The sequence below is a fragment of the Passer domesticus genome, chromosome Z (genome assembly GCF_036417665.1).
Source record: "Passer domesticus isolate bPasDom1 chromosome Z, bPasDom1.hap1, whole genome shotgun sequence".
Classification (NCBI taxonomy): domain Eukaryota; kingdom Metazoa; phylum Chordata; class Aves; order Passeriformes; family Passeridae; genus Passer; species Passer domesticus.
Window position 1 is genome coordinate 1647811 of NC_087512.1, and position 24148 is coordinate 1671958.

A 24148-nucleotide genomic window follows, 5' to 3' on the forward strand; every position below is an offset into this window, starting at 1 on the left:
CAGTGGCATTGAAGGAGCACCTAGGCAGGGTAAGGGGACGGATTTCCCCCCACCATGAGAAACACCCACTGGTAACTTCTCCAGGCGTAACACTGGACCAGAAATAGATCTCCTCTGAGATTTCATTTTGTTTTCTCTTTCTTCTTTTTTTTTCCTTTTTGCAGGATTACTGAGTTCGCGGAGTCTCTCTTTAATGTCACATGTGTGGCTCAGGTCCCTCAGGCCCCAGCAGAAACAGCCTGGGATATTTGCACAGACCCCTCACAATGGAAGGAAGAGGGTGTAGGAGGGAGGATCAGGCTGCTGACCCCTTTATTGTTCTTGGGCCAGAAGAAAGCTTCCTCCTGGCTTAAGAACCACGGCGCTGAAAAAGTTTTCCAGCCAAAACGAGTCAGATGGAGTCACTGGGTGGTGGTTTTTATTATTTTTTTTTTCTTTCTCCTTCCCCTGCCTCCCCCTTCGGTCAAGCGACGGGGAGTCACAGGGTTGTGCTCCATTCACAAAATACCTGCTGCACATCACGTAGTCCTTCCCCCCGACGGTGGGGAAAGGCGCTGTAACCCAAGCAAACGAAAATAAACCTTTTTTTTTTTTTCCTTTCTCTGCAGATTTGAAAAAAAAAAAAAAAGGAAGAAAAAAGGGAAGAAAGGACCCTGCTCCCAGACTGACGCCTCCAGCATGCGCCCGCCAGGGAAGGGGTAGGCGGAGGGGGGAAACAAGACGAAGATATGAAAGAAAACAAAAACAGCAAATTCTGCTCTGAAAGGATTAAATGGAGGTTTTCCAAAAAAACACCCCGCCATTATATAACGAGGCTTAGCTCGGAGTCACCGGGGTCACACGATGCAGCAGACTGGAAAAACCAAAGTGCAGTGTAGCCTTTTAATTGTTAAGCCAACCATAAAAAAAAATAAAACAGAAAACCGATATTGTGATCGCACGACACGAAGTGGCCACTCACATATTGATGGTCAGGGTACTTCTTTAGCCCCTTTTCTCTTTCTGAAATACCATTTCAGTGTGAGCCTGACTCTGTGCCTTTGTGCTTATCGGGGTGGTGACCTGTTGTGCTGGGACACTGCTGGCTCAGGGAGCGCAGGGACTGCACCGCCTCCCGAAGCATTGAGGCACACGGGGCTGGCTTTGCTCTGACAGCAAAATAAAGCACCACTGGAAACTTATCACAACAATCCAGGTATCAAATCACACCACTGAGCTTCCAGTCAAGATCTGCATGCAAGGAGATGATCTTTTAGCACGTTGGTTTTGGCTAGGAGACCAGCCACTATCCACAGCCACCTGCCTAGTCCCCACACTCTCCATAACCTTCAGGCTGAGTTGGCTGTTACAACCACAGGCAATCCTGAAGCTTCTTCATCCCTGATGTCTCCCAGCACTGTCTACACCAAAGACAGACTCATGCAATTATAGAACCATTTAGGCTGGAAAAGATCTCTCTAAGATCATCAAGCCCAACCATTCCCCCAGCACTGTCCAGCCCACCACTAACCCAAGTCCCCAAATGCCACATCCACATGGCTTTTAAATCCCTCCAGGGATAGGGACTCTACCACTGCACTGGTCAAGCCATTTCCATGTTTAACAACCCTTTCCATTAAGAAATTTTTCCCTAATATCCAACTAAACCTCCCTTGGTGCAACTTGAGGCTGCTTCCTTTTGTCTTGTTGCTCGCTACAGAGAGAGAACAGACTGACTCCCCTGCAACACCCTCCTGCCAAGCACCTGTAAGATCCAGGATGCAGGGCTGAAGAAGCTCCATGGGCAAGATGGATGGGAGCAACCCAAATAAGAAGAAAACTTTGGGAAACCAAACTTTCATTAACCACAGGCCCAATGGCTGGAGTAGAGCAGCCACTGTTGTCATTCTGTGGTGTGCCCAGAGGGTGCCCAGCAGCAGCAGTGGGATGGTGCCATCAGGCTGGATACTTGGAGATCATCCTGAACTCACATTCTCTTTTGAATTACAATGACAAATCCGTGTTTCACACTTGAATCTTAAAAACTGTCTTTGGTCTGGATTACTGTTGTGGAACAATCATGGAACAACAAGACAGGGTGTCTCATTTCTCCTGCTGCTCCTCCAAACCATGTACATGTTACTACTGACCCCAAATATTCTCTTCCTCATCTAGAAAATGTGCAGCAACCTAAACTTAAGGAATATGTATTTTTATATTTTATTTGTGCACAGCACCAAGAGGAAGGCTGGCCAGCTGAAGGCACACACACAGCCCACCAGCTTTAGGAAATGTCATTGCTCACAGATGCATGATGGAGCAAATATCAGCAGTCCCTTCCCCAGAACTATCCAGCAGAAGCAATCCATATCTTCTGTGATACCTGCTTATTTTGTTCAGCCAAAGGGTCTTATTTTTCCCAGCCAAAGGAAACAAACAGCTCCTATAACCTCACATATTTTCTTTCCGTTTGGACAGGGCACCTCAGAAGAATATACAATGAGAAACGAAATAATGAAGTGGGTCACAAAAGCAGGAAGAAATGAAGCTTTATCATTCTCCAGTGGTTTCTCTGCTCATACATTACAAGAATTATTAAAAAAAAAAAAGAAGCATGAAAAAGAAAGCAAGCTAACAATGAGGAGTTTCTCCAAAACAGAAGGAACAGGAGAAGGAAAAGAGGAATAGCCCTGGGAGACATGGACACAGGGGCAGTGTCGTGTGGCCAGAGGTGTGGAGACCACATTCTGCTTGCTAGTTCTTTTAACCCAAATGCAATCAATCAAGTCCACCATCCAGCAAAGGCATTTTGAGGAGGCCACAGAGTTTTCTTTCACTGACCATGCCAGCATGTATACATTTGAGCCATTTCCAGAGCCAGCAGGGAAGTTATTGGAGTATCCCTGGAAGTGTCCCAAGGCCAAGCTGGATGGGTCTCTGAGCAAACTGGTCTAGTGGAAGTTTTCCCTGCCCATGGAACTGGAACAATACAATCTTTAAGGTCCCTTCCAACCCAAACTATTTCATGGTCTTGAAAAAAACCAACCACCAAAAGTACTTTTAAAATCATAAAATGAGGGACAATATAAACGTAGGACTAAAAGGACCTCTGGGTTACAGAGCTTGGTCTGCTACCACAGCGAGGACACCATTTAATCCTTTTATAAACAGTCTTTATTTTCCCCGTGGAAGAGACATCCAGGCGTCGTGTGCAGCAATAAATTTCCCACTAAAATGACAATCTTTGACCAAACCACCCTGCATTGCAATAAACACTTACCCTGCCACTAAATACCTATATTTACACCCATAGCTATATATACATCTCTCCAAGCTGAATGGGATTCACTTACCTGCTGCCTCCGGGCAGGAAATTCGCATTTTAAGAACTTCTGGTCTCATTTATTGTATTGCTTTCTATTCCCACAACATCAGAGGAAAGGCAGCAGAAAAGGGTGGGGGAGCATCTTCTGGTTAAGAAGAAATTTATAAATGTGACAGGAAACATTAAACTCCTATTTTGTCGGACCAGGGATGAGGACATCCCCCCATTAGCAGGATTTTTAGAGAGCGAGGTGTTTCTAGGCTCTCCAGGTCCCTCTGACAACGGGGATGTATGCACGTCTCCCTTCTCTGGTCCTCTGGTATGCCTACTTTTTTTTTTTTGTGAGAGAAAATTCCTTCCTTCCCTTCATTTTATTAAAAATTCATCTCTTTTACAGAGAGCGGGGAAGGGGATTAGGATGTGGAAATAGCCAAGCCAGCAGAAATAGCTGCTTGACCAAAGCAACATTGAGTTTTTACTTGGGATCTTTAGAAATCTAGGTTTTTTTTCCTCAGCTACTTTTAATAATGTTTTAAAAATTTAATCATTCCTCCACATTACTTCCACGTTGCAGGAAAATATTCAGCAAATTCAAGGGAGTGCAGCAAAAACCCTCTCAGTTTTCTAATGAATCCTCTGAGAAAAAAAAAGGAGAAGTAAATGTAACATATTGAGAAGTTAAAATTCAGGCACAATTTAAGGGGCGTGTTTTGGAGTCTATAGAAATGACTGAGAAAAACCAAAACAGGTTTGCTTCGGATATTATATAGCTGAATAAAAGCAAACCTTTTTGAAAGGGAAGTCAGCTGTAAAGCTGGGAAAAATCCAAGCAGCTCCCTGGTGTGTTTAAGCCAGAGCATAATGTGGCGACATTTTTGAGCCTGAAATGCCTATTGAGCTGTTATTTATACCCCAGCACAATTCCCCTTGCCGAAACCAGTTAATTCCCCAGAAAACTGCAGTTCACAGGACTAAAACTTCTGGATTCCTTAAAAGTAAAACAGAGCATCTTTCTTCATCATCCTTCCAGGAACAGCTCTCCCATACTCCTACTTCTTTGTGGTCCCTGGTCATGAACCCAAAACTCAGCACTTCCTATTGGTAAGCCCAACAACCTAGTCCCAACATCTCTTTGTGTCCATCCCTCTGCTATCTCAGCCTGAGGAAAAGCTGCAAAGCTGCCCATATCCCATTATTAATCTTATTTTGTGGTAGAAACCAGTGGCTGGCAAACTGGGGTCCAAGGAATAGAGATAGTCCTGCAGAGCACAACCCATGGTGCCCATCTCCCTTCTCCTGAGGCCAGCATGTCCTTAACTTGGGATGGGTACAACAAGGTAGGTGGGGGACAGGGACAGGTGGAAATGTGGGTGTTCAGGAGAACATCCCACCCCTGACAGGGCAGCAGCACCTCCAGAGAAAGGGAGAACCCCTCAGCACATCTGGAATTGCTCTGGTGCGAGGAGCAGCGTGCCAGACTGAGCCCTGCCAGAGCATCCCGTGGGAGATACACGGAGCTCAGGATTGTGTGGGCAAAGGTGGGATTTCCAGAGAGTCATGAGATGGGACATGTTTAACCTCTAAGAACCAGCTCCCCTCAGGGCTTTGCTTTGAGGGGGTCACACACACCTTCGGTTTTGACCTCATTCTGCTCAGAGACAAAATGCAGCTCACCCAAATTCAGCTCCAGGTGCAGAGAAACACCTGCAGGTTTCCCCATGCTGGACATGCACTCCGAGCCCGAGGTGGACACATCTGGATGGAGAGCAGCGTGCCCTGGCACAGCAGGGTGAGAGACACTGCAGAGTGGGGTTTCTGCTTGGAAAAAGCCTTTGGAAAGCTTCATTTCCTCTGCCCAGAGCAGTGTTCCAGGGCGATGCAGCGAGGCCGCAGTGCCCTCTAGTGCTGCAAGGCTCCCCTCTGCCACCAGCCCTGTCCCCTCGGCCACCAAACACTGCCAAACTTCAGAGCTGCACCAGAAACCAGTCTTGTCCCTTCCACCTTCCATCCCTGCTCATCCCAAACCCAAACCCCTGACTAGTCAATCCAGCTGGGGTGTGAGAACATCCCAATGCCTCCTGTCCTGGTAACCACAGCAGCCTGGCCCGAATTCTGACCAGCTGACCAGCAGCAGCAGCAGGAGCCACTACAAAACAGGATCTCTGTGCCCACCAGGTTGGAAAGACACTCCCAGGAATTATGAGTCAGCATTGCAATGTCTGTCTGACAGCTAGAAGGGTAACATCAGCACTGAGAAGGAAGAGCCCATATAATTTTCCACAATCAGGAACGTGCTCTGAGCCATAATAATGATAATAATAACAACAACAACAATGACAATTCTAATAATGATAAGGATAATAATTATAATGATAATAATAAAGGAATAATGGAAATATTGAAGTTCCTGGCCATTTCTCCAGTCTTTCGTTTATGCACTGAATAAGGCTATTGGGCTTATTCAGAATAAGGCTATGGTATTAGGAAATTGGATATTAGGAAAAATTTCTTAATGGAAAGGGCTGTCAGACCCTGGCACAGGCTGCCCAGGGCAGTAGTGGAATTCCCTTCTCTGGAGGGATTTAAATGCCACGTAGATGTGGCACTTGAGAACATGGGTCAGTGGTGGCCGTGGCAGTGCTGGGGGAATGGTTGGACTCAGTGATCTTATGGGTCTTTTCCAACTTCAATATTTCTCCAATTCTGCGGTATGAAAGACCATCATAATCTGAAAGACCCATTAGAAGATCTACCCCTTCCTGCACATCTGATAAAACCTTCAGGGTTTATAACCTTCAGGGATCATAGGGACTGTGCTCTGCCAACAGAGCCCCGGCCCATGGGAACCTGCATGGGACATTCACAGCCTCAATCCAGACCTCTCCAGTTCTCTGAGATCTCCATGGCCTCATCTGCTTTCCTTGGCAATGGTGGCCTTAACTCTGGCATGGGAGTGATGCTGGAGGGGCTACAGGTGACCACAGCAGTTTGCCTTCTCTGCCCCAGGTGATGGTCATTGTCAGTTGGGTTAAATGCAACAAAAAAAGGGCCACAGAAAGGCCGTGCCTCACTGGAAGTCATGGCAAATCAAAAGCTTTTTACTCAAGAGCAGAGCTCTGACTCCCAATACGTTGTGACCTAGACTCAAGTAAGTCTTGGCTCTTTGACAGGGACTTTCCACAGTGGTTTTAGCTGTTACTGTATTGGAAAGACCCTTGGGATATAGGCTTGTCAGGCAAGGAACCTTCTCTGAAGGCAGTGCTGTGCCCACACACTCTGGGCAGATTCCAGCAGCAAGAAATAATCCCCCCTTTTGGGGCTCCTAGGGAGTGACCCCAACCCTTTCAGAAGTGGTGGACACATAAAGGACATTAGGGTTAGACCCTGTGAGTGACAGCTGGGACAGGAGCACAAGGAGCACACTCCACATGGACCAGGCCACTCCCAGTGGGAGGGGATGCCAGGCAGAGGGGTCAGCCCACCCCAGATCCACCAGCACAGAACAGCCTGCTAGGAGAGGGCCACGTTGCTATGGCCAAGGCTGTGAAAGAGGTGCAACCTGGGTTGCCTAACATGCTGGGTAAAATGAGAACTGCCAAGCCTTGCAGTGTAGAAGGGTCAAGCAAGAGAGGAGGTGGCGAGGTGACAACTCCGGATGGTGACAGTAAATAACACCACACCACCAAAGACCTGTCTGTGGCTCCAAAGAGAACTGTTCTGCTACCACCTCCCTGGAAGGAGCAGTGATCTGCAGGGTCCAGGAACAAGTCCTCACACCAGTGCTGGACACCAATCCCTCCTCCTTGCCTGCAGAGCGAGAGCAAAGGGGTTGCTTGCCCATAATCTATCCTCTCCCCCTGGACATCTGGGTTGGATTATCTCTCTTTAGGAACCTTCCATATCTGACTAAATCCACATGTGAATTGGTCTATCTCTGCACCCTACAGAGCTGACAGAGAAAGAATCATCCAGCCCTTCCTAGACCCCTACACTGAGGTGCAACAAACCATGTCCCAGCGTGTTCATGCCTCACCTGGGGCAGGAATCCTGAATGACCAGCCCATGCACAGGTCCCACCTTTATTCACACAATCTCCACACTGAAGTGCAAGGTCTGACTTGAAAATACTTGCCAGTGAGAAGAGGTCCCAAGGAAAATGGGCAAAGCTGCCTCAATTCAGGTGGTTTTCTAGCACCAGGAGAAAAGCAGCATAACATCAAGGCTAGAGGAAGAACCTGCAGCCTGCTTGCTTTTGCTTTCAAACACAGGCATGTGTGAAAAGGAAGAGTTTAAATAACAAAACTGTTTGCCTAAGCACCTATAGGCTGAAATACAAACCGGATCAGGAATCCTGGTGCTTCTAATCCTGTTTGGACAAAATCAGGAACACAGTGGTGCTAAGAGGAATGTGAACAACTTAGAGTCTGCCTTTCTCCTGAGGAGCTTCTCCCTTGTTTCTCTTCCAACAAGGAAGCTGGATGACGACTGCAGCCAGAAGAGAAACAAGCAGTTTATTGTAACTGCAAGCATATGACAAAAGGGGTCAAGAATCAGTAAAGAAACAGAAGGACATGAGCTGAAGGCAGTAAGATGCCAAACCAAATTATATCAATGCCATCTTCCAAGTTTATCTCATTACAACAATAAAGCCCAATATGCAAAGGCATTTTGAAGTGCCACATTTCTACCTCCTAAAACACAAGATAAGGAGCAGCTGGGCAGTGAAAGCACATTCCCAGCATTCAAAGGAGGGCAAGCCCATCCCACAGGCAAGAGTTCAGCAAATTGAAAGCCGAACTCTGCAATACACAAGTCCAGAAGCCACTTGGGACACGTCCCAAAACTCTCTGCTTGTGTCTAGCAGCATTTACAGCACACCCCTGTGACATGCAGCCTCCCATGTCCTTTGTGAGTTACAGAAATTCCACAGGAAGGAGCAGGGTGGATCTTGCACAAAAAAGCTGTGACTGCCCCATCCCTGGCAGTGCCCAAGGCCAGGCTGGACAGAGCTTGGAGCAAGCTGGGAGAGCGGAAGGTGTCCCTGCCCATGGCAGCAGGGTTGGAAGGGGATGAGCCTTAAGTTCCCTTCCAACCCAAGCCATTCCATGATCCTATGATCTTGCAGCACATGACCTCTAGGGTTATTTCTCTGGTAAGTGTACATTTTGCCAAGGGCTTGCTTGCCAAGGACTCTGAAGACTAAATCTGGGACGAGAGTACTTGCATGTGACACATCCAAGCCTGAGCAACTTTCCAAGTGCTTGCCAAAGGGAGCAAAAGCAAAAGGCATTGACTCAGCCCTCCCTGTGACGTTTTCATGACGCCAAGGTGGTTATGTGGTGTCCTTTGACAAAACAGCTGATATGGAAATGAGAGGATGATAAAGTCTCTTTCTGCACCTGAGCTGCGCCTCCCTATGCAGCAGATGCTCCCTGGTGTGCAGTAAAAAGCAGATCTTATGAATGGAGAACACTTACCTTCACAAGAGTCATTTTTGGCAGCACTTTGGTGAATTAGTGCCCAAATCCTACTGCAGACTCTTATGAGTAAAGAGAGATGAAGAGGTTATGGCTCATGAGCTGAGCCAAGGCAATGACCTCATGAGCTCCTAGCCATCAAGCTTTCAAAAATAAAAACCTATTCCCCAGTAAAAACAAGCACCTCAGATGGTTTTTGAAAGGATGGGCCAAGAGAAAGCTTCAAGTTACAAGTTGTAGTGAAGGAATTGTGAAGCCTGTGCACGTCCACGAGATGGCAGAGCACACCACGCTGAGAGAGCATCTCCAAGGACTGGGATGCACGAATTCCAAACAAAAGAAAAGGATCTGGGGAGAGGTTGCTTGGGCTTATTTTGCTTTGTTTATTTTTCCGCATTTTAATTGCCAAATAGTAATAGGTTTTCCCTGCAATATTTTGTTAAAATACTATTGATAGATTCCAGCAGAAAAACTCATGTATAGGGGGATATCAACACCCAGATATCCAGAACAGTCTGCTCAACCCCTGACAACCAGAATATTCTGCTTAATTAGGGACATTTCTGCATCTTTCTGTAGACACCCATACAGACCTGGATGTACACTGCAGATTAGTTCAAGATTCATGTCCTATGTCTATCACACCTCAACACCAAAGGAACACAAATCTCCAAGCAGCCTGTAAGCAAGACTCCCTACCTCTCTCAAACATGGTGCTTTTAACCTTTCCATGGCTGCTGAGGAACACCCAGCAGCTAAACACTTCCCTCTGAGTCGTGCTGGAGGATGCTTGGACCACCCCAGTTGTGCTGGAGGATGCTTGGACTGGTTCAGTCACACTGGAGGATGCTCAGACTACCCCAGTGGAGCTAGAGGATGCTCAGATTGGCCCCTCCATCTGTGCACGCCTGCTGCAAGCAACCCATGAGCTCTCAAACACAGACAGAACAGGAGTTTATATATCACCAACCCGAAAAGCCTCTTCCTCAGGATGCAGCACCCACGAACATAACCCATGGGGTGAAGGATTTTTCTTTCACAGGCTCACACAAGGGAATGTCTTTCTTTATGCCCTTCCCCCTCCACTGCTCCACAGAGCCATTTAAAACAAGGGATGAGGAGCAGCAAAATCACTGTCAGCATTGCACGGTTGCATTCAAATCCAGCTAACAATGATATGTCAGGATATTTCCTGCAAGTATTTCACTTGTCCATGTTGGACAAGATAAGTCCTCACCCAGAGCCACCTGGGTCCTAGCTCCCACAGACACATATGACTGGCTGTACATGCCAAGGTAAGCACGTCTGCAAATCAATGCAGCACTGCACGAGTCTGCCTGAGGCACAAACAAAACATCAAATCCAGCATTCCCACTAGGTCTTCTAGCTTGGAGATGTCACAGTAATAATTAAGCAATATATTAATGTATATATTGGAATTAATTCATTGTATTCACTCTTAGGACACCATGAAATGATAACCAGACCAGGAGGACCTGGCTTATTTAACAGCTTTTGATTAAAACCTTCTTGAAGGTAATCAGCTCCTCACACCAAAGATTGTTTGATTCTTCATTTCCAATTATTCCCCGGGGAAACTAACCTTATTTTGCAGAATTAATGGGGTTTGTATCAGCTGAACCTGATGTTTTTTCTCTGTGACCTAAAGTCCAGACATACCAAACATGGAAGAGACTGAGCAGGAAGCAGCTGCAGGCAGTGCTCCTCCCTGCCAAAGTCAGCTGCCCTTCTCCACTCCTTCATGTGCCAAATAGTTCACCCAAAAGAAACAGTAAGGCAGATTGTCACATGGTCTGCAGGATGAGCAAAGCTCTTCCTCACATGATGTGTGAACAAGAAGCCAGGCTGTTGGAATCCAAAGTGCAAGGAACTCTCAGAACTCTGGGCCTGTAAGCCAAAGCTCAGAATTAAACACAAGATTTGATTTGAGACCTTGGAAAAAGCTCCTAAACTTAAGTACTGAAAGCGAGAATGTAGATTTATAGTTTAAGGCAGAGACATGTTAAGCTAAGTAGCAGAAAGTTTAGAGTTTTAGAATTTAAGATACAGGGGAAAAAAAAGTAGTTACAGAGGTGAACAAGGAGTTTAGAATGCAGTACTGTAGGTTTGTGTATCATAACATGATTGGCTAAGAAAGCTTACACTGTAGCATGAGCCCATAAGATGAAATATTTAAGGATTAGGTCAAAACCATAAATATCCTTGTAGGCAGTTAATTGTTTATTAGTTAATAAATCCTTAAAAGGTCTTATAACTAGAGGTCTTGTGACCTTCTGAACCATGCAGTGAAGATGTGAGCCAAGCTCAGCCTTCCTGCCTATGTAAAAGATTGAAAAGAAAAAAAAAATCACACCACTAAACCAACTCAGGGGTCCCATCTCTAATTCAGTCAAAATTCCCACAACTGGTGAGCTCTTGGCTCAGCACTGTAAAGGATAACACTACCACAGCACATGAAGTGTTTTCATTCTTGCCTCTGGAGGCAAAGAGGTTTCAGCAAAAACACACTGAGCATCCTCTGAAACTTGCCTAGCTTAGGGAACTCGGCTCCTTTGAGGGCTAGGGCTCTGGAAAATGGAAAACTGTATCATGCTGACAAATTGACTTTTCTAACCTCTCTTCTGAACTTTAGGGTCTTATCCTGCTATTCCACAACATCCATGCATCAGAGGTCATTTAACCAGAACTGTCAGAGCTGCAAAGAGAGATGTGGGGAAAGAACAGGCTGGAGAAAACACACATGTGGACTACCACTGCATATGAACATGGGCACTGCCCCAAAGGGGCAATACCTGGGTCAGCACACAGGCACTGCTGGCTTCCTGGCAGCAATTTATTTTGCAGCTGTCAGGAGGGGTTGGTGCTTTTCAGAATCTCCTCTTCTTCAACACATGAGCCATGTGTAGCTCCACATGTATACAAATACAGGTATATACTGCCCTCTGTGTATCACCTCCCCACAGAGTCTGTGTGGCAACTGCCTTTGCCCAGCACTAACAGCTGAAACCACAGGCACAAATCTCCATCCCAGCCCCAAAGGACCACAGCCCATCAGCTTTCCCACTCCTGAGGAGGGTTTCCTAAGGGAACACAAGGCAGGGAAGGTGCTGCTGCTGGTCCCCACCATGGCAGGGGCAGATGTCCTCATCACCTACCTGCCACACTGGAAGGACTTTCTCTATGTCGTTCAGGTTGATGCTGTCGCCATCCTCGTATTTCCCCTTTCCAAGCCTGTGGCAAGAGGAAAACAAAACAAAAGCATGTGAAAACTCGTTGGAGACACAGTTAATTTTCTATTACAGCACAAGGGGAATATCAGTTGTTGCTGGAAAGGCCTCTCATGCAAACAAAGAGGCTCTCTCTGGAGCAAGTGTGCTGTGGCTCCAAAACACTCCCACGCAGGCGTAAAGCTGTTAATACAAAATTAAATGCTTTGCTCAGTCCTCTCCACCTGCACCATCTGCCACAGCTTGCAAACACTTTTGGTAGTAGCAGCAGCGAGAAAACCAAAGGCAGTCCTGAGCCCAGGGTGACTCGATTTCCAGACCAAGTAAAACTGAAAGCACAGCCCACCTGGACAGCAGAAATGAGAGCACAAAGAGAGTAATGGAAAATGTTTCCTTTGAAGCACTGCTCATTTGCTGGTCTCCACGGGAGCTCCAGCTCCCCTGATGAGAAAGGTGTTGAAAATCAGCAAACACACACCTCAGACAGGAAGCAGCAATCGACATAAATATAAATAGACAATTTGAAAGACAATGAAATTGGGATGAGAAGTCAAGCACTCACACATCATACACAGAAGTGGCAGCAGAAGAACTTTCTTGGAAAAAGAAACCAAAAAAACAATCCAGAGATAATTACAAGTTGGATGCAAAGAGTTTGTGATGATACAGATAAAGAAAGAAATGGTCAATAATTATCATCCTTCTATGTTCTCAAACAACAGAGATGATCTTTCTTTCTTATGCAATAATGATAAAATGTTTTTTTTTTGTCAGTTAGAAGCAAGATAGTGTTATATAAGATACAACAGAGACTTTGGTAGCAGCAGACCCAGGTAATCAGTGCCTAGAAGTCAGAGAAAAACTGATCTTGGAATTAGAGGAAACGGGAGAAAAAAATTGAGAAAAATGGCACATACTGAAGTACCAGACTCAAGATCCAGCAAACTGAAGGGAAGCAATTTAATTAACCTTAATCAACTTGAGCACCCTGGTTTAGTAAAAGTATCTCTGACCTAGGCAGGGGGGCTGGACTAGGGGATCTTGAAGATCCCTTCCAACCCAAACCATTCTGTGATTCTGTATTTATTGGAAATCAGAGGTGCTCAACAACTGACTTTCCACCATAGATGAAATACTGATTTTGACTTACAAAGGCAAAAATATAGTGTGCATACACATACAGAAACACTAATCTGAAAAAAAATATTTATATATATATGTATTTATATAGATGAGACAAATCATGTCACACATCTGGGGACAAACAATGCCAGCTGCAGGCGCAGAACACAAGTGTATTGTAGGGAAAGGTGATTTGGAAAAGGGTGGGGACTGTCCCAGGCCGAATTTCTGATGCTGAACTGTGGCAAAAAGGCAGGGAATGAAGAGGAGGCAGGGATTAGGGGGATGAAGGCAGCTTTCCTCTGAAAACATTATGGCTGAGCCCCAGCTACAGGACCACAGGCAGCTCTGGCAGACGTGTTTCAAAGAGGCAGTAGGGAAATTCCTTAGAGTACCTGAAAAACTCAAGTGATACATGTGCTTGGGAGATACCTGGAATGAAGAGAAAATACCAGCTACAAAAGGATGTTTGATCTGGAAGAGTACAAGCAGAGCAAGAGCTAGCATTGGAAGTTAAAGCCAGATGAATTCAGGACAGAAACATGGTACAGTTCCCTGCTTTTTCTTAACTGTTCCTCTTGTGATCATTCAGCATGCCACCAAACAACATCTTCCAATAAATGCAGGTGTCTCCCTGGAGGAAAACGCTTCACCCAACCAAAAGCCATTTGAGGTCACACAACTGGAGGCAACTACATGGCCAGCCTTGGGCAACTGATCAGATTCAGGAATCAAATGGTTCTTTTAGTGTTGAAAACACACACTGAACAGCATAGTCCTTTTTTTCTTCCCCCTATTATTTTTTTCACTGCACAACTAATTTTTTTTAAAAAAAGCTTCCCATTCAAGCAAGAGGGGAAAATGCCTAGCTAGCAGGTGGAGATTTATGGAGGCTCAGCAAGCTGAATCTCGGCACAGATTCACCACAGAGAGCTGATGAATGCACAACACAGTCAGCTTTAGAAATTAAAAAAAAGAAGAACAATTTTTTCTTTCTTTGTGCTCCCTCTGTCCTAACCAGGTTAATTACATGGCATGCATTTTGGAACATGCACTGTTTTGTGCTGATAGCATCTGCTCAACTTTTCTGTAGATATGCTAATTCTTACTCCACTTTTACAGCCGTAATATTTAGGAGTGATTAAATATGTCACTTCCACACTGTCGCCTCTACCTGTTTGCAATGTGGGCATTCACAATACATCAGGAACCAGAGGAAAAACACAACACCAACCCTGCTCCATCCTCCCTGCACGTAGCAGCTGTCACTGACAGGATCACCTGGCAAGTGCCACCAACCATGGAGCACATTTTATCTTCTTTTACAGAGAAAGCACATTATATCTTATTTTACAGAGGGCCTCCCTTCATCTCATTTTTCCAACTCATCTGAAAAAAATGGGATTGAACTTGACTAAGAGACTTTGTGACTTAGAGATTTAGTGTAATGTTGTTCCAAATGTTCTGAAAATTGCTCTTTATAAACCTGCAGTGTACCTTACTTACAGAGCAGGAAAAAAGGTTGTCTGAGTCTTCCTGCCTCTGCATGGTACAGAAGCCTACTGCAGATGCTGAGCCTGGGCTGATATGGGATGTTCCTGGCCTGGCTGGATGTTTCTAATTGTTTCCAATCAGCTGTTCTAATAACAATTCTAAACTTGTCTTCTAAACAAGATGCGCAGACCAGGCATATGGCACTGGCCGGTACCTTGGCAAAACCAAATTATCAGCAGAAAAAAGTCTCCAAGAGAAGATTTCCATCCCTGCACACAACATGGCAGTGATGGAATATCAGCTGCAACCCCATCTTTTAGACATGTTCTATTTTTTTCCTTTGTTTATGCTCTCAGTGACAGCATAAGGAAAATCCAATCTATAGAGTCATGGAATTGTTGTGGTTGGAAAAGACCTCTAGAAGCACCAAGTCCAAGCATTCCTCTGGCCCTGCCTAGGCCACCACTGACCAATGTCCCCAAGTGCCACATCTACATGGTTTTTGTATCTCTCAAGGGACAGTGACTCCACCCCTGACCTGGGCAGCTCTGCCAGGGCTGGACAGCCTTTTCCATGAGGAAACTGTTCCCAACATCCATCCTGTCATTTGTTACAGGGGAGAAGAGCCCACCCCCCACCTGGCTGCACCCTCCTGTCTGGGAGTGATTGCTTCTCCATCTGCAGAGAACCTGCAGGGAAATGGTGATATCCATCTAGGCAACACTGGTGAGCCACTTGGTGCCAGCACACATTTAATTGGTTTGACCAACCAACAACCAGTAAGGAATCCAGAAATATACCACGGAAGCCTGTGGAGGCTGTCACAACCAAAGGGAGCTGTTGAATGTTTTCACAGTTTTATGAAACACATTGATGCTCTCTCCTTCCCTGAACCTCTTGCTGGGAAGAACAGTGTCATTCACAGGAACTGTAACCAGGTCAGCACTAAGCCAGGATCTTTCCTCCAACAGCCATAGATGTTTAAATTTAGAACACAAGGATCCAGGATCCAGAGTTATTTAAACACTGAGATCTATCAGGCAATCCAAAAATACAGAGAACAACTCTGCTCCAGCTCAGAACTGGATGACAGAGGAAACAGGCAGACTGATCATGGCATTCTCAAACTCTCTAAACAGTCCAGTGCTTCTTCCCATGTCCTCTGTGAGGTGTGCCACCAAGCCAAAGCTCCTAGAACAAGGGAGAAGTTAGAGACCTTCCTGGAGAGCACAGTATTGCAGACACAGCACTCACCCTTCTCTGTCTATGTGAGGCAATGGGTGTTTGGAGGTGTTTCGCAGCTTTCTGTGAAACTGGGTGAAATCTAGTTTTTCAGGCTGCAAGTCCCACGTTGCACCACTAGGAGAGAAAAACAGGGAAAAACAGAGAAAGGAAGTCCACCACTAATTAAACACCACTGAGCTGAAGAGCAGAGGGCACACTGGAGCCTGCAGACAAGGAAAGCTGGCATTTCTGGAAGCACCACTCCCTGCTGCAGAGCACATGGATGTGAGCCTCCAACCTTCACACTGATGCATCTCTTTTCATTTTTTCTTGTTTTTTAGGTATGCTGAGCTCTTGGGGCTTGATCTAAGCCTCTAATTTTGATACAGAAGACACCCTGTAAGATATACTCGCTCTCTGTACCAAGAGGTTATTGCAACAGGTCCATGAAATGGTGTTCTCTCTGGTCCTGCCCAACCTGTCTGCAGATTATGCATAAAACTGGACAGGAAGGGTATTTCAGTGCTTTCACTGAGACAGCAGCTGAAGAGCTCTTCCCAGCAACTAAGAAGCCAACACATAATGGTACCTCCAACTAATGGGAGAGTAAAATCCCAGAGCAGCAGCTCAGAGCTGACTCAAGTCTTGCCTGTGCAGTTCTGGGGTGACTACAAGTAATTGTACTGGTACTGGCTTCAGGTGTTTGGACTGCAAACTCATCCAGTGGCCTTTCCAGAACACACAGGATGCTTTAAACAGACTGTGCTTGCTGCCACAGGCTAAATGGGGATGGGAAGGAGGAGGAGGAGCAGTGATGCCAGCCCTACCAGGGTACTCTCTCTGATGCCTGGGTACCAGCAGGATGGACATACCAGTGAGGGCTAAGACAAGGAATGGTCCATCCTAAGAGTCCATCTTTCTCTTAAAGCAATTTAAAACCAGCTTACCTGAAGGAGTCAAAGGTGTTGGCAGCCCAGATGTCTGTACCCAGCATGTCAAGGTTGCTCTCCTTGTTGCCATTCTAGGAGAAATGGAAAGGTGGTTACTTGTCAGGAGGAACATGGAGCCATCCTGACCAGGGCACAGCCTCTCCCACCAGCCACGGAGGTGTCTTGGCTCTGCACAAGTGATCCTGTGTTTCTGTGTGAATCCATGCAATGCAGAGACCCCTCACCTGCTGCAAAAGTGCACCGTGAAGGCAGTGACAGTGTCAGCCTCGGGAACGCAGGGCTGTGCACAACATGGAGCAGACAATGCACAAGCTCAGCTCTGACTCCAGCCCTGTCCTCCTGCTCCACGTCCACAACCATGATCCACCAAGGTCCAGGGGCCAGGCTGAGCTTCACAAAATCACAGAATCATTTAGGCTGGAAAAGATCTCCAAGACTGAGGCTAACCTGTGCCCGATCTCGCTTTGTCACCCAGCCCAGAGCACTTGGAACACTTGAGTACTTCCAGGGATGAGGATTCTACCACTGCCCTGGGCAGCCTGTTCCAATGCTTAACAATCCTCCCCACGACAAAATTCCTCGTGATGGCCACCCTGAGCCTCCCATGGCCCAGCCTGAGGCCGTTCCCTCTCCTCCTGTCCCTGTTCCCTGGAGCACAGCCCGACCCCCCCGGCTGTCCCCTCCTGGCAGGAGCTGTGCAGAGCCACAAGGTCCCCCCTGAGCCTCCTTTGCTCCAGGCTCAGCCCCTTCCCAGCTCCCTCAGCCTCTCCTGGGGCTCCAGCCCCTTCCCAGCCCCGTTCCCTGCCCTGGACACGCTCCAGCCCCTCAGTGTCTCTCTTGTGCTGAGGGCCCAGAGCTGTCCCAGCACTGGAGGTGCCTCAGCAGGGCCAGCACAGGGACAGGCACTGCCCTGGGGCTGTGTCACTGTGGCACAGCCCAGGGGCCACTGGCATCTTGCCCACCTGGGTACCCTGGATTCATGTTCAGCTGCTGGCACCAGCATCCCTAGGGCCTTTCCCTATGGGCATTTTAAGAAATCTCCAGCCAACTGTGAAACACCTTGAATTTTCCTGTGCAGGCAGCTGCTTTTGTCCAAACATACGTTATTCAATGCCCCATCACAGCCATTAGCCCTCACATGTCCTCCCTGCCCTCTCCACAGGTGAAGTATAGCAGGTTGGATTTTGCCATTCAAGACCATTCAAGAAATCAGACTTGACTCAGTCTGGATGGATTGAATGCATTGCACGTAAGGAGTCCACATTAACCAATTTTCCCCTCAACATTTCTTATTCAGATTACTCACAATCTTGCACATATTCAGATTATTTAAAAATTCAGTCCAAATGGTCCCACTCTGGCAAAACATGTGCTAGAGAAGGTGGATTCCATCACTTCCCCATCATATAACTTCTGTCATTTTCAAGTATTATTAATTTAACCAAGACATTAGAAACTCATAAAAATTGTGACCATTTCTTAATGAAGTCCCAGAGCTCAATCTGCTCACAAATTGAGCAACACTTTCCCAACCAATGTCAGGGACACATGTCCTTAGTGAACAGATGGTTACACTCTGCAGTCATTTCCAGCACAACCAATTTAGACACCAGAAACTCCAAACACAGACACACTGCTCCCTTTTTAGTCTCCTCCAAGGGGTTTATGGATTATGATTTTAACCCCTGGGGATCTGCAAGTTGACATGTCTCTGCTCAGAAACAATTCACCAGAAATACATAACTCCCGTGATAAGTTACAGAAGATGAGCTTTTTATTTTAGGCAAATGTAAGCACGATTTTCTCCCACCAAGGAGAGGAACTAGTTTCTTAAATCCTTACAAGCATCCAAATGCAGTGTAATGAAAGCACACATGTGCAGGTTACCATAGCTGACACCAAAAGAAGAGACAAATCCATTTCAGGTGGCGAGGAGATCAGGCAGGTCCAAGGCAGCAGCTGGACACTCTCACCCAAAGCTGGTCCTCCTAAAAAATGTCCCCACAACCTCTTGGAGACACTCCAAGCATCAGCCAGACTCCAGAAAGACTGTGCCAGGGCCCAGTGATAACACTCCTTGTCATTAAGTCGTGAGTCACTGCGGCCATTTCAAGACACCCATTTGGTCTGCTATGACCTGTCTTTGGAACCAGTCTCTGCGTCAGCTCACAGGGAGCTTACTAAAATGCTCACAGCACAGTGCCAAGACGTAATAATAAGACTTCAAAAAGCCAATTCTCAGATCCAGGTACAGAAAAAGATTAAAAATGGCATGTATTTAAGAAAAGCAGTGACTTGCTGTCAGTCCCCCCAGGACTGCAATTATAACCATCAGCAATTTCAACATGAAGCTCCCAGTGACCCAACCCACAGCTTTAGATAATCTTTTTCACTGAGAAGGAGTTACTGCTGCTGAAAATTAATTAATTCACTCGGAATGATAATTGAGAGAGGCGCTTTCAAGAGTAACACCAGTACTCTGAGAGATGAGACATCCAGTAAAGCAGATCCTGCACACAGTCTGGTTTAAATGCACGTCCACAACCTATGTCCTCCTGCCCCTGTGAGCACAAATGACCTCCATCCACTGCTGCCCAGCCCCTGGAGCTGCCCACACAAACAGGGACGGGCCCACGTGGACTCTGGCTGTTTACCATGCATGCAGCTTCAGCAAATTCCCCACAATGTCAGCATTTGCATGCACACAGCAGCTTTACAAAGCCCAGCTCAGCGTCCTACCTCTTGTTGCTCCTCATTACCATCCTCCAGAAAACAAATACGAAATCATGCTCTTTGCTGCACAACTGCAACCAGGTTAAATCATCACTGCACACAGAACAACACCAAGTGGCCACCTGGGTCCCTGCTGTAAATTCAGGGATTATTCTGTGCCATGTATTACTTAAACATTTTTATGAGCTTAAGGAGCTTCCCCCACTTTTTCTCCTTCTCAGCTGCCTACAACACCTGGCTGCACTTTGGTAGAAAATAAAAAAAGGATGAGATAGATACTGAACTGTCTGAAAAGGCTCCAGTTCAGGGCTTCCCTGTTGAAAACTGCAAGTTGTCATGTGAAAAATACAGATAAAAATTTAGAAATTTTGAGGAAGACAGTATTACCCCTGCTCAAAGAGGAAAGGATATGTTCGGTCTCATTCCCACCAGAAAGGACCATCACTTTCCAGATACAACCTGGTTCTGTGGGTCCTCTCCCACCACAGCATGGCTTAGAAGGAAAAACTATTTCCTCAAGATCTTCAGGAGGACGAAATAGATGAATGGACCAGGAATTTGACCCTGGTTCCAAACCCCAGCATCTTCCATCCGTTTCTGGCACAACTGGTGCTCCTGTGTGCATAAAGGCGAGTGACTCCAAGAGAAGACAGGAGAACACAGGCTGACTGAAACTAACAGGAATGGTTCCTTGTCTGAGTTCAAGGATGGGCCTAAACCCATATAAAAAATAATTCTTAGAGTCTTTTGCAGGGTGGGAAGATAACTTCCCATCTTGCCCTGCAGACAGCTCACACAGAATCATTAGGCTGGTGTTAAGGTCACCATTTAACACTATGTGCTGCCCACTCATCTTTCAACTTCTAATGAAGACCTGTCAGCAAATAATTACAGACACCTCTTGATTTCTCAAAATTGAAATACTCCAAGACTTCAAATACAGAAAAAACACCAATTTCCTTTGCAGTTAACCGGCTGACTTCTTTCCCAAAGCTAAGGCAATCAGCACACCTCAGCAGGTCACACACCAGGAGTGAACCAAACAGGTCCTTGAAGTGTCCTTCCCAGCGGACATGCACCCACGCCTGTGTGTGACACACACCACAAACATGTCGTGAGGGAGATGCCTCCAAGAAGCAGCAAGCAGGGGACACAGCTTCAGCACGTCACCACCAGGTATACCTTGGCTGATTGCCTGAACTGGCTGCTTCTCCTGTGGCTGCCAGACCTGGATCCAGAGCCCTGCCTGGAGCTCGACCCCGGCCGGGATCCTGTGCTCCCACTGCTGCTGTGATCCCACTCTTCCTGAAAACAACAAACAGGTTGCTTTAGTCAAGGGCCACTCCATTCCACACACTCCAAAACCACCGACCTGATGGAACAGGAGAGCTCCAGCTCCCAGGCCACTCGTGCCTGCACCTACAAAACCATGCCCATGACCAGCATCCTGATTGTGAGGCTTCCTCTGACTCCTCTAACATGTTCAATTTAGATTGCAAAGGGATGACACTGTGGGAGGCTCTGATGAAGACAAAATTTGGCCCTAGTACTCTAGTGTGTGCATGGGGAAAAAGAACACTTACCTTCTGTATCTTCATGAGTATTAACTATGCATATTCATCAACCCCACGCCCTCTAAAGCTGCTGAAGGGCATTTGGACAATGTCCTTAATAACATGCTTTAACTTTTGGTCAGCCCTGAATTGAGCATGCAGTTGGACTGGATGATGGTTGGTACTTCCCAACTGAAATCATTCCTCCATTCCATTCCATTCCATTCCATTCCATTCCATTCCATTCCATTCCATTCCATTCCATTCCATTCCATTCCATTCCATTCCATTCCATTCCATTCCATTCCATTCCATTCTTTTACAGACTCACAGAATATTCTGAGTTGGAAGAGACCCACAAGGACCACTGAGTCCAACCCTGAAGTGAATGGCTCATGCAGAGATCAAACCCAAACTTGGTATCTTCAGCACCGTGCTCTGACCAACTGATCTACTCTCAGAGTCCATTCTGTTCCCTTAATTCTCCTCCCAGACCCAAATAAACTTCTCAGTCAGTTTTCCCACTGCTCAGCCCACTGCTGGAGTCCAGTTATTCACGTGGCTGAGAACTCTTGTAGTTCACCAGGAAACTCATTACACAAATAACTATTTTTGTCTCCTAAGGAGCTGTGCCTGATGTTTGCCTTTATTCTCTCACTTGTTGTGCTGTCAAGCAAACTGCAGGTTTCTTGTTCAGCCTTCAAGTCATAATGATTCATTGAAAACCAGACTAACTCACCTGACCAGCTCTACCCAAACACCCCACAAGGTCTCTGGGGAGAAAGGTGGATACTGTCATGGCAATTGTTCCAAAAGCTTTGCTCAGAGGCTTGGGAAAGGCTTTTGAAGCGACTTAAAATTACTAAAACCCCACAATACCGCAAAGCACAGAATATTCAACTCTTCCAAGTACTCTGAAAATCTGGAAATACAAAGGGAAGCCTGTGTTTTAAGACTGGTGTGAGAGCTGACAACTTTAAGAGGGTTTCTCATGTCTCAGATGTTCCCATGGGGCTACATGAGGTCCTGCAGACACTGCCATGGGCTAAGGCAAGGGCAGGGCCACCTCAGCCTTCAAAGCCAAAAGGATTCACCACTCAAACTGCTTTTGAACACAACAGCCAAGTCCACGCCACTAACTTCAGGTCCCAGCTTCACCACTGCCACCTGACTTGGATGAGGCAGGAAGAAAACTGCACAGCAGAACCTGAAATACCTAGGGTGATGCTACCCATGGTCCAGCATGGACCTTTTTGCACATGAAATATGGAAGTATTCACCCAACACATGGAATTGGAAGCCAAACACTCCAGTGCAGGTTTCTGCATCACTCCAGCTGGACATCCTGTACCCTACAACCTAGTAAGTTTCAAGCAAGTTCAAATACATTGTGGTATTGACTTCAAAAGAGGCAATTATCTGGTTTTCAAGTTGTAGATAAATGAAATTGGAATGGTTGTGGTTATTTCCACTGTTAAGAAGTTAAAACACCTTCTTCCTCCCTTCTTATCACACCATCAAATCTCCCAGTGGCTGAGAAATACTAAATGGCACAAAAGGAGCTGCTCAACTGGCATGAAGGGATAAAAACTGTGGTGGATGTCAGGCAGGCCACTTCAGGAAGGCCTGGGGAAGAGCCAACCTTGTAGGCATCCTGAGAAGTGAGAAATACCTCCTTTGACATGGGAAACACGTGCACCAGCTGAAAAGGTGGTTGGGAGAAATGCACTTCTCTGCTTGATGTTTGAAGGATTAATTGTATCCTACACACTGAACATCCTGTTCACACACACAAACAAAATTTCTGTGCCAAATGCTGCAAGTCAGCACATGCATCCTTTGCTTCAAAAGACACACTGAAAAGAAAAACCGTTCACTTATATTCAGCAGACCCATCTTTTAGGAGTGGTTTTCTGCAGACAATCCAAGATGTTGCAAATTCCAGAAATGCAGCCGTTGTGAGAAATGAGAATATTGGTATCATCATGCATCCATGTCCACCAGGAAAAGCCACTGGATACAGTACAAACCAGTCAGATCACAATGACAGCTGATTTTAATAAACCAGCTTGTCTCCTGGCTCTAACTCATGGCCTGGGGCTTTCATCCTCTTTACCTTCCTTACCTTTATTAAGCACTGATACTAATATTGAAAACCAAGTAATTTTTAAAATAAAATTTCTACATTAAAAACTGTTGAAACATCTGCTGAAGATGCAAATAGTCCAAACTGAGCACTGCCTGAATATACTCATGTTCAAACTCACCAGCACAGCCAAGCTCAGTATTTCCGCCAAATTTCTGACTAATTGCCATAGATTAACAACTTTTTACTGATACCTTACTGAAGGGAATTGAAATCTCCAGAATGAAAATCCCTTCATCTGGGATTTTCTGGGAAACGATCCCCAGAAACAATCCCACACCTTTCTGATGGCTTTGTGTCCTTTAGTAAAGCTCTTTCATGCTAAAATGGACCCTCTCTGCAGACCTTCTGTGGGAGCTGGGCTGCTCACACCAACCTCATGGGTGATGCTCAAGGAGTGGGTGAGAGCATGCAGATAGTGATAGTTCCTTAAAAAAAAACCACCCAAGCAGCAAAACCCCTTCACCAGCACCATTGCAAAGCCCATAAAAACCCATTCCCAGACTCCAGAGGCAGCTGGAGTCCAGCAGAAAGCCATGGCTTGGTACTGGTGAGGTGTGGCACTGCTCTTCCTCCTTCCTGTGTATGTTCCACACACAACTCCTGCTAAACACACCCACCATACTGCAGGAACAGAATTGACTGCTAAAGCTAACAAACACTGAAAAGGCACAAAGCTCTCTGCCCCTTGCCTCCTGCTGACCCAATTCCCCATCATCTGGCCCCATTACTCTGCCATTCCCTTAAAAAACCAAGGATCTCCCAGTCTCAGTCCCCAAACAGTCCTTGAGCTCTGGCTCACAGATCTCATTTGGGCTCCTCCATCTACCATTTGTGGTCTACACTCACCAGCAAGAGATGGGACCTCTGAGCCACACTTTGGGACTGGGAGGGAAA

General features: G+C 46.2%; 1 protein-coding gene and 1 long non-coding RNA gene across 6 annotated transcripts in view; one reads left to right on the top strand and one right to left on the bottom strand.

Moving 5' to 3' along the window:
• CTIF (cap binding complex dependent translation initiation factor) overlaps window positions 1-24148 on the bottom strand; it is a 148019-nt gene that overhangs the window by 84293 nt on the left and 39578 nt on the right. For 3 of the 5 annotated variants that reach the window (XM_064403389.1, XM_064403388.1, XM_064403390.1), the window contains exons 4-7: window positions 20735-20857; window positions 16817-16890; window positions 15900-16004; window positions 11958-12033 (exon numbers count right to left, since the gene is read on the bottom strand). In XM_064403389.1, the coding sequence (XP_064259459.1) occupies window positions 11958-12033; window positions 15900-16004; window positions 16817-16890; window positions 20735-20857 (378 nt within the window). Of the gene's footprint in view, window positions 1-11957; window positions 12034-15899; window positions 16005-16816; window positions 16891-20734; window positions 20858-21135; window positions 21281-24148 lie in introns of those variants that run through there. The other 2 variants (XM_064403392.1, XM_064403391.1) reach the window with 2 other exon arrangements.
• LOC135289626 (uncharacterized) lies at window positions 21124-21636 on the top strand. Its single transcript, XR_010352384.1, has 2 exons — window positions 21124-21282; window positions 21431-21636. It is a non-coding gene; the product is annotated as an uncharacterized LOC135289626 (long non-coding RNA).